Consider the following 16,195-nt stretch of genomic DNA (forward strand, 5'->3'; position numbering starts at 1 on the left):
AGTCAAGGTGGGTATAAGTAGTACTAATATTTTAGTGCGTTACAAACATCAGCACAAATGCACTATAGTGGTGTAGGGTATAAATACTATGATGAAGGATATATAAGATTGCGCACAGTTTTTCTGAAGTTTCAATGTGAATCTTAAGGATTTCTGCACTAAATTTTCATTAGACTTCTTATTTCTGTTTATACTCAATTTTTGAAAACTCACTTTTTATTTGAAAGCCAGGTTCTTTTTTGCAGCCTTTCGTTTTTTTTCTTTTTAATTTACTTTAAAAATCCTGTATCTCTTTATAATAGATTTTCATTGGAAATTCCAGTTTACTAAATATTCATTAAGATTTACAACAAAATTGTTATGTGTTTAAATTTATAACTCGTTTTTTATGCCCTACACCACTTTAGTGGGGAGTGGGTGTTTGTGCTGTTGTTTGTAACGCACAATAATATTAGAATCATTTTCTGAGTCGATTAAACTATGCCCGTCCGTCTGTCCCACTTTAGTAGGGAGAGTATTGCAATCAAACTACAGGTCGCAATTTTGAAGATAATTCAATGAAATTTGGTACATGATATTGTATTCTTCTTAGAGACGAAGCCTATTGAAAATGGTTATGATCGGCCCATTATTTCACCAAAATGGCTTAAGTATATCTGAGGCAAGGTACAATTCAACTTAAATGCATTATTATGATAAATGCTTTATTATATGGTCGGCCTTGCCCGACTATAATTTCTTACCTATTTAAATTGAAAATGAAATACACGTCTTTGTATTTCACTAGTTTCAGATTTGTTTTAAACACTTAGCAGGATTTTTAATCAAAGTCCCAGACAATTATAAAAACTGCAATTTTATTTTAGTAGTAAAATCATCATTATTACGACAATTAATTTAAATATTTTTTTATAAATAATAAGAAAATTAATACATTAAAGTTTAAAATAACTTTATTTTGCAGTCAGCATCACTTCCCGTAAAAATAATTCAATTGAGTTAAGAAAAAAAAAAACTAATAACTGCAATGAATTCCAATAATTATTGCTGACAGTTTTCTAAAACAAAAATGAGAAAAAAGAATATTTTTCATTTACAAATAATTTTGTATGCAAGACATCACTATTTGTTGAGATGATGTGTTTTTAGAATATTTAATATTTTTTTTTTGTTGAAATTTTATAAACCAATGGATAATTGAATTAAAATCCAGCTATAATAATCATGATAATAATGATGATTTTGACTATTTACAAAATTGGGATGAGAATGATGTGATGACAGTGGATTAAACATTATACTTACATGCATAAAAACATATCCTTGCATGTTTTAGTACTGTTTTTGTGTGTATGTGTGTTTTAAGGATTATTTTGTAATTTGCTGTTGTGTTATTTGCTTCTGCTGCTCATTTTGAGCCTGACTGCATGACTGACAGACACAAACAACGTTTTGCTATATAAACATTTCGTGCTCGTGTATTCAAAACGATTCTGTTTAGAAAACTAAACAACAGATACATTGAACCAAACGTGCTGAAAAAAAACAACGTATAGAGTTGTGGATTCGAGGAAAAAAAAAATATTCGAAAAATACAAACTGAACAAAAATGTGCAGCGATGAATGAATAAATATTTTTTGCCCTCTCAAACTACGGTTTATGTATATTTAATGAGTCAAAGTATTTTGTATTTAAATAAAAAAACCTAAAGAATTGTATAGTGAGTGCTTTAAATGAAATGCTAAATATTTATTGAATGCAGCTATAAAAATGTGAATTTTTTAAAAGCATTATAATATCTAAAATGAAATCAATGGAAAAAGTACAACAAAATATTTGCTCTAATCTTTTAGGCCAAAATATTCAAATTAAATTTAATAAAATAAAAGTACACAGAAAAATTTACCGTAATCTTTTAGGGCAAAAAAAAATTCAGCAGTTAATATTTTTAATAATATAGAGATTTTAAATATCTAAACTGTAGCTGAAAGCAAAAATATATTTTTTTATAAAGCAATATTTCAAATTTAAGTTTTATGGTTTTAGTAGTTATTGAACAGGTGTAAATATACATATGGGCAATTCCATAAAAAGGTAAACCACGACTGAAAAAATAAAACCCTTATAATTTCCGCATTTTTGAAGATAATTCAACAAAATTTGGTATATGACCTTTTGTAGCACCAAAGACGAAGACTGTTGAAAATTTTGGAAAATGATCTATTTTTACATCTCGCCGCCATACAAACGGACCCGAAAATATTACTTTTTAGCTCATAATTCTGTTAATTATAATACTATCCCTTCAATAATCGGCAGATCTAAAATGTTTGTAAGCCTAAACCTTTATGCCGATTTTCATAACGATTGGACCTCATTTCATCCTAGTTCCATTCAAAGTTTAATTTCAGAAAAACACTTAAACGTCCGTAACTCACCTCTAATCACTAGTATTATAATAAAATTTGGCACGAATAAGTTTTATATGAATTAAAATCACACCCTAGAATTTTATGAGGATCGGTCCATATTTGCCCTAGTCGCCATATAACTCCAGTTTTTTATTTTTATCTATAAATTGCTTAAACATGTATATAGGTCGGCTATGTCCGACTGCACTTTCCTACTCCCTTTGCTTTGTTGAAGTGTGTGTATGTATATATTTCTAAAATATATATTTTATAACCTAAAAAAAAAATCTGGAGAAAAATCTGTCACATACGATATGTCACGTACGATATTTCTATATTATAAAATTATAGAAATTTTTTTTCTTTTAAAATTATGGATTACTAATGAACAGTATGTCCCATAGTGTAAGAAATTAAAACAAAAAAGATACACCTACAGAATTCGCAGATTTTCGTAAATATTTACATGTACTTTAAAAATACTTCCGTTTTTTGTCACGTATGATATCGCCATATTTTAATCCATATTTTGGAAAACAAGTTTCCGAATGGGATGATTCCTTTTGCAAATATAGTATTCTCTAAATGGAACAGAATGACAAAATTGTTTTCCAAGTACTCCTAATTTTACAGGTTTTTATTCAAATTAGTGTAACTTGTGTCTGACCTAATATCCAGTAGTACTAACTTTAGTACAAATTTCGTCAAAATCGATTTTTTGAGTTACTTGACATGAAATTCCCCATATGTATGTAAAGTTAAAGAGTAATGCAGACTTTATTTTTTTATATACGACAAATACCTTAGGCCTTACAAACTTATTTATTTTATTTGAACTGTAAATTAAATTGAACTACCAAATATGTATATGAATTATAGAAAAAATAATAATAAAATATTTTTTTTTTGTTTACAATTTTCTTGCTTATCGATTTTACAAATTAGTTATTTTATGAATTTATAGATTGCAACTAGTTTGCAGGACTTTATCAGGTGTAAATGTGCATCTACTGCAGCTGTTTTGAAAATGTTTGTGTTTTTTCAGTTTTTTTTTCATATATTTATGTGCATATAAATATTTCCCAAAGGTAAATTTGTTTATGTGTAGCTAATTAAACATACATATTAAAGTCAAATTAAACCACAAACACAACATATAAACAAGTAAAAAAGTACAGTCGGGCGTTGCCGACCATATGGTACCCTACACCAGTTGTGAGTATATCTTAAATTTGTATTATTTTTAAAAACACAGCATTTCTGTCGAATTTGCCTTAATTTCGATATATTTTTGATGAAATAATGATTTTTTGATAGAGGCTATATATGAGGGCTGGGGTCAAATATGAACCAATCCTAACAAAATTTGGTGGAGGGATTTGTAGGGATATTGGTATATTTGGCATAATTATAAGCTACAAAACCCAATTTAGGGGGTCCGGTTAAATGGGGGTTAGGTGAAATAATGGATCGATATCAACCAAAATCGTCCTTGAGCCAAAAGTAATGCGGGTTCAAAAATCATCCAATTATATTCAAAATTGCAAAATGTACAGACAAACAAACGGACGTACGGACATGGCTTAATCGACTAAGAAAATGATTATGAGCTAATTGATATACTTAAAGGTGGGTATGGAACCATTAATTCTATGCGTTGCAAACATCAGCACAAATCCAATATACCCTCCCCACTAAAGTGGTGTAGGGTATTTTTACATATAAATATGTAACTGTTATCGCTGTAATACCATAAATGGAATTTAATGTTGTTTTAGTTTTTTTTGTTTTGCATTATTAAATTTAGCTTAATTATTGGCATATTATCACCACAGGTCATAGGTTTATTGTTTATATTGTCAGTTGGTGTAATAATAGTGTCTGTTTAGTAAATAAAATTTAGCGCGTATAATTTAAAATTCCATTGTACTTTGTGATAAAAATTTTATTTATTTAAGTTTAGTTAGCTTATGTGGACATAAAGCATTATTAAATACATTATTTTTTAGAGGCGCAATTGGTGGTTTTGGTTTCAATCTATTAAATTGAATTGGGTATGAAACCTTGATAAAGGACCCCATCTTGGTGTTATTGCAATCCCGGGGAAAAAGATGCTGCCAGTACCTCTAGTCTGCCGGGACTATAAACTGTTTATGACCAAATATATCCTCGGCCTATTCTTGAAATGATTTGACATGAAATCGAACCAAAGAACCACATAATCTGGTACCACGGTAGCCCGCAGGGCAGAGTTACGAGTTTTATCTTGTCCTGGTTATTGGAGAGGTCCCTTCAGGGTGCATGTCGTGGCTGTGGTTTAAATCCAAATGTCGGTTAAAAGACTGATGCAAAGTAAAGTCTATAATTCGGGATAAGTTCGGTGTTGTTGCCGAGACAATATATACACCAAAGAGGAGTGACTGTGGGACTAAGCGTTGGGAATGAGTTGGTGTTAGGTGTATATGATACTGGATGGATGTATACAGACCTTATCCACCCGTGTACCTAATGTGAGTGTGTCGGATGTTGTTCTCTATGAGTGTGTCGGATAAATGATGAAGGAAAGGCATCTTATACAAGTAATACCATAGAATTTTCCTTGCCTTGTCCAGGTATATCCAGTGTTTATTTCGTTTATTTCGTGTATACCAGATTTAACGAACTGTGTTCTCTGTGAGTAAGAACATATTAATCGGCTTATTTGATGGATTCGTGTTTCGGTCTACCTAATACTTCTCTAGGTGCTGTTGCCGACTCAATAGAGGCCATCTCTTTGTCGTGGTTGTAATCGGAAGTAATGTTTTTGCATCTTGGTAGTTGTGCAACGGGGCAGCTATGGTCAGAGATTAGATAGATTGAGTACCTGATCAAAGTACTTGTACATGGACTTTTTGTCTGTTTCCTGTTATCTTGTCTACTCCCTAGCAAAAATATGGTAATGACTTGTACTTACTCAATAACTTACTTTTCAATGACTACTAAATAACGTCTTCATTACTTAGAAAGAGTACAGCAACGACTTACAAATAATACATTATGTAAGTACTTACTTTTTAGCCTTGACATTAAATTTTTGTGATAACTAATAATAGATGCAGTGGACGTATACTCGTAGGCATTTTTTTTTTCAGAAACAAAACTACTTACTTAACTGCTTATTTGCAGGCGATCGTAATAAGTACTTGCCTACAATGTCATCCCTGTTTTAAAATAATGACTTATTATGTAAGTAAAGTCTATCATTTTAACCCCTTACTTTTCAATGTAAGTTTTTGCTGGTTTGTTTGTCTCTTTATTTGGTTGTTTGTTTGTCTGTCCGACCACCTGTGTTTTCGTCTGTTTATCTGTTGGTCTGTCTTAATATAAAATTCTATAAAGGTAGACCATTTTCAGTAAATTTCTGAAACCCCCTTAACTTTCCTTCTTATATCAACAATCCATAAGAGTCCTTTGTTTAAACCAAAGGCAAAGTTGGATTCTTTAGACTAAAAACACAATTTACAACTCCATGGGATTTACAAGAAATTATTCGAGATATGATTTTGCAAATTTTTTTTAAATGCTGTCGGCAATACACAATGAATTTTTGTTACTTATCATTCTCACAAAACTATTTCTACTTAAATACTTATTTCACAACTAAAATTTGTCGTTTTAAAGAAAAAAAATTTAAGAATATGTTTTCCTTTACAAGTAGTATTTACATTTGTTGCACATCAAACAACAACATCCCATTTCCGTCCTGATAAACTGACCTTCTACCGCTAAAACAAAGCAAAAAAAAAAAAACAAAAACAATTTTGTAAAAAATGTCTGTCATTTTTATTCTGTTCTTGTATCCTTGAAAGATATTTTTCTTTAGTTGTGTAGTTTCTACATAAAAATCTTGAAATTACTTAAAATGCTTTTTGTTTATTTGCGGCGTTTTATATGTATTTTAAGCATTTTCACTCACGAAGAAACCCCTAGAATAAAAAAATACACAAATAAAAATAGAAATTTACAACATTTTCATATTTCAAGGGAATAATGTTGACATGTTTGAAAGTTTGTATGTGTGTGGATGTGGAAATTCCCAGCAGTTTTACTAAGTGTCAATGGATTTTTTCCCCTAATTACTTAATATTGGTTAAACTCGAATTTGTGTATTTATTTTGAATCTTTGTAATACAAAGCCTGAGTCATAACTTTTGTAAGAAATACTTTAAATATATTTTTCTCCACTGTACCTAGAGATAATATTTATTTAGAAGGTAGAAGTCCAGTTTTAATTATGGTATATAAAAAGTAAATCGGCTTTTTGGTGATATGTAAAACTAGCATACCCTGGGTGCTTCGCTACCCTAACTTAAATTAAATACATACAAAATTTTGTTTACATTTATAGAAAATTAAAATTGATTACACATTTTTTAATGTTTCAGTTTTATACGTTCAATATCACGTGATTAAATTCGCATTCAGTAAGAAGCTTGTATTTTTAGGTTCATTCATTTAGCTTCCGCATTCTAGATAATTTCGAAAGTACTATTTGAAAAAAAGTACTCTAAAATACCTCTAATAGATTATCATTTAATCAAAAATTTTATGTTTCTATGTTCAATATTATATACAATTAAAAAAATATAACATTAATGAATGAAAAAGTACCAAAAGTCCCGTTCAGTAGATTCTTATTCACTAAGATCCCTACATTTTAAATTTTATTTTCAATATCTATGTTCAATACCCTAAAAATATCAAAAAGTACCATCGGAAAAACGAAAAAGTACAAAAATCTCTCTCAATAAATTCTCATTTAATAAGGACCATGTGTTCCGGTTAACCATTTTAAGAATCTAAAAGGTACCATTTGAAGAATAGAAAAATACCAAATAGTTCCCACCTACAGAATATTATTCAGTCAAGACCATGTATGTTAAAATTAATGTTTCTAGGTTGAATATTTTAGAAAATTAAAAAAGTACCATTTATGATATAAAAAGTACTAAAAAGTTCATTCTTAAAGAATCTTATTCAATGATGACCGTGTATGTTTAATAATCGTGTGTTTTGAATTCATATTAAAGAACATACAAAGAGTATCATTTGAAGAAAGAAAAAGTACCAAAAGTGGAATAAATTTTACCAAAGTTGAAAGTACTAATAAAAATAGTAAAATTTTTCCCCTTTTCGCTTAGAAATGCACTTTTTCAAGAATTAAATCTACAAAATGTTCTGTATTAAAATCTACATATCACAGATAAAACTCAAACGATTCAAATCTGCATTCGTTTGTTCCTGAAAAATAGTGCTTTCAAAAAGTACCAAACAATTTACTCGAATTTGGTCCTATATAGGCCTTAGTACTCGAATTCCAAAATAATATACCAACCGCTTATTTTGTGTGAGTAAATAAACTACTTTTTCAAATTTTATAAAAATTGGCTCAATGAGTTTGAATAAAATTGAATTTCCCGTTTACCCCTTTTTGGTACTTTCTTCCCCAGTGAAATAGCAAAAATTGTATTACAATAAATATTACATAGTTAGACCGTAATTTAATAGGAATAATTCAATAAACCGAAAAAGTTTTCTTAATGTGCTAAAAAAAAGTACCATAAATACAGTTTTCTCCCTTTTACACCCAAAAGGACTGAATTTTAAAAAAAATACGAAACATGTGTCTCATAATTTTGGAAGATGTATCCAAAATATTTATAAAAATTGTATTATGTTAATTAGTTCAAAAGTTATAAAGGGCCAAAAAAAGGTACCAAAATCACCTTTGTTACACATTTTTTTTTTTTACCCCTTATAAGTACGAATTTCAAAAAAGTACCAGACACCCATCTGCTCATTTTTAAAGTAGATACAGGTGCATTTAAAATGTTTCTTGCATCACTAATATTGTGTAAGATAATTAAGAAAACCTGTTTTACCCGTTTTTTCCCTTTTACCATAAATGTACAAATTTCCAAAAATTCCTCTTTAAAGGATCTACATAACCAAAAACACATCTACTGTCAAAATTTTAGGTTCAGCCGTTTGGGCTGTGCGATGATGAATCAGTCAGTCAGTAACGCTACTTTTTTATATATATAGATTACTAATCGGACAAGCCACTGTGAACTACGGGTTTTGTATTGCATCATAAATATTTACAATTACATACAACTACATAATAGCTGAGAATGTTGTATATACAAATGTGTACAATTGTAAATACAAATATAACAAAAAAAAAAGGAAAAATAAGTTTCTTTTTCAGTGTATATGTATGTTTTACAATTGTGTTAAGTTTTTAAAACGAAATGTAAAAGGAAATTGCTTAAAATGCATTTTATATTTATGCAACTGCAAACTGCAAAAATAACAGCTTCAACAACAACAAAAACAACTACTACATTTGTAGTTGAGTGTATGAAAGCTTACACACGCACGAGTACATCTTAATCTTCAGCGCACAGTGCACAGTGGGGCAGAATGGACATTTTTTGGAAATAAATCTGGCATTTCTAAACGGCTGATCCGATCGGGATAAAATTTGGCGTGAGCGTAGCCAAGGAGTATTTGAGTTTAAGTTTTGAAGATGAACCCTGCAGATGCCCCAGGGACGGCGCTGTGGCGGCTCAAAGTAGGGTACCTACGACATGTAAAATTTTTAAACTCGTGCCATTTTTTTGTTTTTCACCCAAATACAAAGACATACTACTTATCTCTTATAATATCCGAGTTATAGGCATTTAAAAATTTAGTGATACAAAATTTACCATACCTTGGTCCGCCTTTTTTTGAATACCGGGCGTAATTTTGGACCAAATGGACTCAATTTTTTCTTGTTAGTTAGACAACAAAATTTCCAATAATATACAAAAAATTTCAGATCAATATTGTTTACAGATCCAAAAATATACGTTTTTTAATCTAAAAATTCAAAAAATTTTAGATTTTTGGCGTTTTTTTGCCAAAAATGTGTCTTAACTCTTTTATTAATAAAATAAAATTTTTATTAAGAACATATAACAATTTTATAGTTTTTTTTGCATATTCTTATTTGAAATGACAAATTTAACAAGCGTTGAAAATTTCATTGAGTTTTGTTCATAAATAAAGATTTTGTCATATATTACATATTTGTTTAATTTCTAAAACTATGATTTATATCAAAATTTTAATAGGATCGCAGATAGCTACAATAATTTAGTCCATATTTATCCTTTAATATCATTTTTTAGTTAGATATGGAAATTCTCGACCCTTTACAAAAAATTTCATGCCAATATCTCAATTACATTCAAAAATATGTTCATTTAAACCTGTGTCCTTTAATTTCATCTTTTTCATATTTTAGTATTAAGTATGACAGAACATACATTTGGTGTTGAATAAAATATTTGGACAATTTTTAAAAATTATTTAGTTAATTATTTTATTATAATATTGTATATAAAATAAAAAAAATTATAATTTTATTATGAGCCACGCACAACAACACCTAAATCACCCCACACAAATTACCTTTCCCGCCCACCGAAATATAAAACACAATTTAATACAATATCATCAGTTAGTATAATAGCTTTTTTTATTTGAACTGTTTATCTTAAACATAATACAATTAATTCTTACAACCTACTTATATAGTCAATTCCTAACACTACTTATTTTCTATAAAATAATCTGTCATATCGGTATACATATCCAGAAGGTAATATAATTCCTTTAAATCTTCCTTGTTTTGAGATGATAGAGTTTCATAACAAATCCATCTTTTTCGCATAGTTGAAAGAACAGGATCAGAAGATAGAAGTAAACTATTAAAAATATCTTCATTCTGTGATTGCCTGGAGCATTTTCTTGAGCTGAATAGTTGAACATGCTTAAAATCTCGATTCCTCGCTTCCTGGGCTTCTTCTGTTAACTCTCCAAGTGGAAGAATATTCGATTCAATTATTATTTGACCATGACACAATACTTTGTGTACTGTTGGTGTTAGTTCCCTCCATGGATACAGAGATACAAGTAATTTAGAAATTTCAGATGTGTATTCCCCAAATCGATTTTCATTAATTTTATGTTTACTATTCAGTGCCATTAAAATAGTTTTAAATCTTCGAAGCAACTCCTTGCCGATTCCAGTTATTTTTGAAGTAATTTCAAAATCACGAAAAAACCTTCTCGACGTATTACCGTCATTTGTACTACCGCAACTTGAAAGTGGTTTGTCGATGTTTAATCCCATCTGAACTTTAAATTCTTCTTGGATTCTGCTTTTTTCCGCAGCTCTCAGTTCTTTCAATTCTTCATTATTTTTTGTTGATTTAGTAGGATAGTTTTTTTTTTTTTTCCTGGATCGCCTTGTATGATGGTAATATATTGTGTCCTTTTTCATGCAGAGCTTTCCTTAATATTTGGTACTTATTTCGACTGAGACCCAGTTCCAACATAAGCGCTATTGCTTCCTCTTCAGTAAAATTTGATTATGATGTTGGAGTTGGTATACTTTCCACAATTCGCTTAAGTCGTTTTGGTGATGCATTAGAAAGAATAGTTGCAATATGTACGACATCCATATGTTGGTTTTCCTTTTTCAGCATTTCGTTAAATGTATCAGCAATTTCCTCATTTGAGATTAAAAAAAGTTTTTGTGTGACCCTCTTTTTTTTTACCTTGAACATAAGTCTTCGTATGACTTGCAAGGCGCTCCTATTGATGTGTTGTAAGTTGAGATTTCCGTAGTAGTTTCCATCCAACTACAAAATTTTAATCGAAATTTCTTTTGATTTCCATCCACAGACTTACTTTTTACATCAAAAAGTTTTAAAAAGTTTTCAATTTTTGATATGCCTGTTTTGTCTACTTTTCTACTATATGTAGTTTTTATATAATTTGAAATGTCTTCAATTCTTTCTGGCCCTTTTGAAGATATACTCCATAAAACGGAACACAACTCTTCGTACTTTAATGTAATCTTCATTGTAGATTTATTAAATATGGTACTTAAAATCTGAGAAGTTTACTTATATACCAATTCTTGTCATTTCCGATACAGGTATTCCAAAGTAAAAAATTACGAATTGTCTACCTATTAACATTTAGGACTATATTACTATAACCTGTAATTCAGTCATTGATATTTCTTATTAGTGAATGAATCGAAATTATCATTACCTGTATATTTTTACCTACATGATCATAAACGAAACAGAACGAAATGATCTGTCGAAAAAATTTAGGTAAAAAATAGTTATAAATTTTTGAAAATTTAAGCATAATAGGACCTTTCAATTATAAGGATAAGCAAACAAATAGAAAATAGGTAAATATAAGATTTAAATATGTGCTGTCATACTTAATACTAAAATATGAAAAAGATGAAATTAAAGGACACAGGTTTAAATGAACATATTATTGAATGTAATTGAGATATTGGCTTGAAATTTTTTGTAAAGGGTCGAGAATTTCCATATCTAACTAAAAAATTATATTAAGGGATAAATATGGACTAAATTGTTGTAGCTATCTGCGATCCTATTAAAATTTTGATATAAATCATAGTTTTAGAAATTAAACAAATATGTAATATATGACAAAATCTTTATTTATGAACAAAACTCAATGAAATTTTCAACGCTTGTTAAATTTGTCATTTCAAATAAGAATATGCAAAAAAATTGAAAAGGTCAAAGGGCATCCCGCAATTCCCAAAAATAGGAATGAAAATCCCAAAAATGGGATTTTTTACTTTTTTGCCCATAGGGTCCACATTTCTTTCAGGGCTGGGAAAATACTTTTGGAGTAAATAGAAAACATATTGAGGTTTCCAAAACTGCTTTCAGTTTTCTGATCCCAGCTTTGGGATTTTAGAACATGTCGCCCAAAGTTGAAGTTTTGATAAAAAATAGGTCATATTCGGAAGGACGCAGTGGCAACATTTTCAAAAAATAGGACAAGTTTTTTACGCCAAAGCGTTCTGCGTAAAGATACCTTTTAGAAAACTATAAAATTGTTATATGTTCTTAATAAAAATTTTATTTTATTAATAAAAGAGTTAAGACACATTTTTGGCAAAAAAACGCCAAAAATCTAAAATTTTTTGAATTTTTAGATTAAAAAACGTATATTTTTGGATCTGTAAACAATATTGATCTGAAATTTTTTGTATATTATTGGAAATTTTGTTGTCTAACTAACAAGAAAAAATTGAGTCCATTTGGTCCAAAATTACGCCCGGTATTCAAAAAAAGGCGGACCAAGGTATGGTAAATTTTGTATTACTAAATTTTTAAATGCCTATAACTCGGATATTATAAGAGATAAGTAGTATGTCCAAGCATGTTTTTTCAAGATCTCGTCGAGCGCTTTGTGTTCTTAATAAAAATTTTATTTTATTAATAAAAGAGTTAAGACACATTTTTGGCAAAAAAACGCCAAAAATCTAAAATTTTTTGAATTTTTAGATTAAAAAACGTATATTTTTGGATCTGTAAACAATATTGATCTGAAATTTTTTGTATATTATTGGAAATTTTGTTGTCTAACTAACAAGAAAAAATTGAGTCCATTTGGTCCAAAATTACGCCCGGTATTCAAAAAAAGGCGGACCAAGATATGGTAAATTTTGTATTACTAAATTTTTAAATGCCTATAACTCGGATATTATAAGAGATAAGTAGTATGTCCAAGCATGTTTTTTCAAGATCTCGTCGAGCGCTTTCACAAAATATAAAAATCTTTGTATTTGGGTGAAAAACAAAAAAATGGCACGAGTTTAAAAATTTTACATGTCGTAGGTACCCTACTTTGAGCCGCCACAGCGCCGTCCCTGGGGCATCTGCAGGGTTCATCTTCAAAACTTAAACTCAAATACTCCTTGGCTACGCTCACGCCAAATTTTATCCCGATCGGATCAGCCGTTTAGAAATGCCAGATTTATTTCCAAAAAATTTCCATTCTGCCCCACTGTGCAGTGGTTTGTAAAAGAGAAACATTTTAATAATATATACTTTTAACTTCTAAGTAATTTATGTATATTTTTCGTTATTTATGAAATTTTAATTGATAAACTTTGTTTTAGTGAATTCTTTGTATTTATATTATTATTCGAACCACCGTATATTCTCATCCTACTCGTCATCATCAGCATTTAGAAAAAAACTTTTTTCTTTTGTTGCAGTTATTTTTCCTGAAAAAAAAACTACAAATAAAACAAAGAAAAAAAGCATAAATAAAAAGAAATATTCTGTAGACATTTTGTTAGAGAAAATTTGTGCATTCTAACAAAAGAACAGAAGAAATGATTTGTTTTATGCATTTAAACTAAAAAATAAAATATGCTGGCACAATAAAATGCCACTGCAGTTACTGCTGCCAGATTTCTACTCATGCCATTGAAGTACTCGTTCTTACAAGAAGCTTACGAAAAAAATGACAAGAAATTTACATAAATAAAAATGTTTTAAATCTACATACTTGTAAGTGTTGAAATTAATGTCCCATTAAGCAAAATTTATACAAAATGTTTAAACTTTTAAAGGACAAAATTAGGGAAATTTAGAAGTTAATCAAAAATATTTCAAAAATTGTGTTCTGAATATAAGGAATTTCTTAAAAAAGTATATACTTAAGTATGTATTAGTTTTTTGAGTAAAATACTTTTGTTCATTAAAATATTTATTGGGTTACCTATGAAATAAAATAAATAAAATATAACATACAGAATGTATTGCAACATGTTTTAATGAATGCAACAAAACATGTTAATGTTTTTGTTATGACCTTAAAAAATGTATTTTTTTGTATTATTTAGAAAACAAAAAAAAAAAAAAAAAAAAACTTTAGCTTAATGCATTTCCGTTTCCGAGAATGTGTCTTTTTATGTTAGTTTAAAGTATTTTTGTTTTAAAAAATTTATATTATTTTTAAACTTTACTTTAATAAAAACTAAATTATAATTTAATTTTTATTTTATTTTGTTTTTTTTTTTTTCTTATTTATTTATAGTCCTCTTACTTGCAACTCTCCTAAACTTTTTTTTACAAAAAAAAGTACACCAACTATAGATTGTTTGATACAATAAAAAATATAAATAAAACAGCTTTTATTATTGTTTGCTTACAAAATACAAAAAAATATATATGTATAATAAAAAGAACTTCAACAATTTTGGAATAATTTTTGTTGTTGTTTGTGAACTGCAAAACCTTCCCAGCAACTATTGAGTCATTCAGTTAGTCTGTCAGTCAGTCAGTGAGCTTGTAAGGGAATAATCAACCTTACAAACATCAACCCAAAAACGTTCATACAGCCAACCAACCATCAAACCAGGCAAACAATATTCAACTTAACTACTGCCACTGCAACTACTATTACAACGCCAATCCTGCTCTGCTCTTATACTTTTAGTTTTGGTATAGAAACTATAGCGCTATTTTGTAGCTCTCATACACACATACCTGCAAACAAAAACTAAAAAAACAAGTATCCTTAAATGCCTTTAACTGCAAGGCTATTGAGCTATAGCAGTGGTCCTGATGTAAGTAGTTTTATTTCCGCTTCTGGCTTGTAAAACAATTTTGTTGTTTTTTTACATTTAGATTTTTGTTTGTTTGTTTTCTTTTTTTCGTTCTATTGTTTTGTTTGCGCTGCTTATTGTTACTGCTTTTTGCTTGTTTTTTCTTTTAACTTGTTTTTTTTTGGCTTAAACACATAATATTTTAGGGAAAATTTTAAATTGTACTGCGAGTAAGAAAGACTGCTAAAAGCGCTATATAAGATTATAGAAATTTAAATCAAAATACTTTTTAATTTATTTTTCGAAAAATCAACTTATTATATATTTTTTCTTGTTATTTTCAAAGCAGTCAGGTAAATCTTCCGTATTGTCCGCAATATACTCTCCTTTATGGTTCTCTATCATTTATAGATAGTTTACATAGTAACTGTAGTAAAAATTAAACAAAAATGGGATAGGCCAATCTAGCTGGAAAAGATGTATATATATGATTATAACTTTAATACAATTTTTAAGAATTTCAGATCGGCCCTATACATTCCACAAATATTTACTCTAAGCAAAGTTTTAAATTTTTGAATGCAAAATCAAAATTTTTGATATTAACAAGTGCCCTTGTTTGACCCAAGACATTTTCACGGTGAAAAAGCAAGGATATGGGCTGCGTATAGTCCCTATTCCAATTTTACTACCCAAACATGTTGATTATACTATTTAAAATTCATCTGAATTTGTTTGTGAATGGTTTTAGAAAATCGATTTGGAGCGGAAGAAAATGACCTGAGACACCTATTTTCGTTATAAGAACACTACTGGCTACCATGTAGTGATAGGGCCTAATTTTGGTTATAACCCTACTTACCATATTGCATTATCGATATAGTCAAGGTACTGTTGAAAGTAGAACTATAATAAAAATACGTAGGAAGGATGCCCAAATAAAATAAAAAAATAAACGATTTGAAGCCAATTATCAGCAGAAGTGTAGATTCCAATTTGTTTTGTCTCATGTACTTTATATGTATCCTTCACCGTCGTGATAAGGGTATGAATGTCGAAGTGTTTTACGTGAACACCTGCCGTGTTGGTCTATTTAATCAACTGGGTGAGCTTCTGTGCGGACTCACCATGTGAGAGCACTTTGCTCAAGTACTTGAGCTATCCAATCGGAAGTTAAGCAACGGGGCAGCAATGGTAACGAGATGCAAGAACTTCCCAGATTCAAGAACATCACTTCCGTTTACAACTACGTCAACAGCTCCTAGAGACGTTATTCGGTAGACCGAA

At 29.3% G+C, this 16,195-nt stretch overlaps 1 protein-coding gene across 1 annotated transcript in view; it reads left to right on the forward strand.

Moving 5' to 3' along the window:
• Positions 1–16,195, forward strand: part of LOC119599903 (probable serine/threonine-protein kinase DDB_G0282963) — a 338,233-nt gene that overhangs the window by 186,554 nt on the left and 135,484 nt on the right. Inside the window, exon 6 of the mRNA XM_037949845.1 lies at positions 14,398–14,929. Coding sequence (XP_037805773.1) covers positions 14,885–14,929 — 45 coding nt within the window. The 5' untranslated portion in view covers positions 14,398–14,884. The remainder of the gene's footprint in view (positions 1–14,397; positions 14,930–16,195) is intronic.

Source organism: Lucilia sericata, unplaced genomic scaffold (assembly GCF_015586225.1).
Source record: "Lucilia sericata isolate MDLA Ls3-8-SP2 unplaced genomic scaffold, ASM1558622v1 Contig000096F_arrow, whole genome shotgun sequence".
Classification (NCBI taxonomy): Eukaryota; Metazoa; Arthropoda; class Insecta; order Diptera; family Calliphoridae; genus Lucilia; species Lucilia sericata.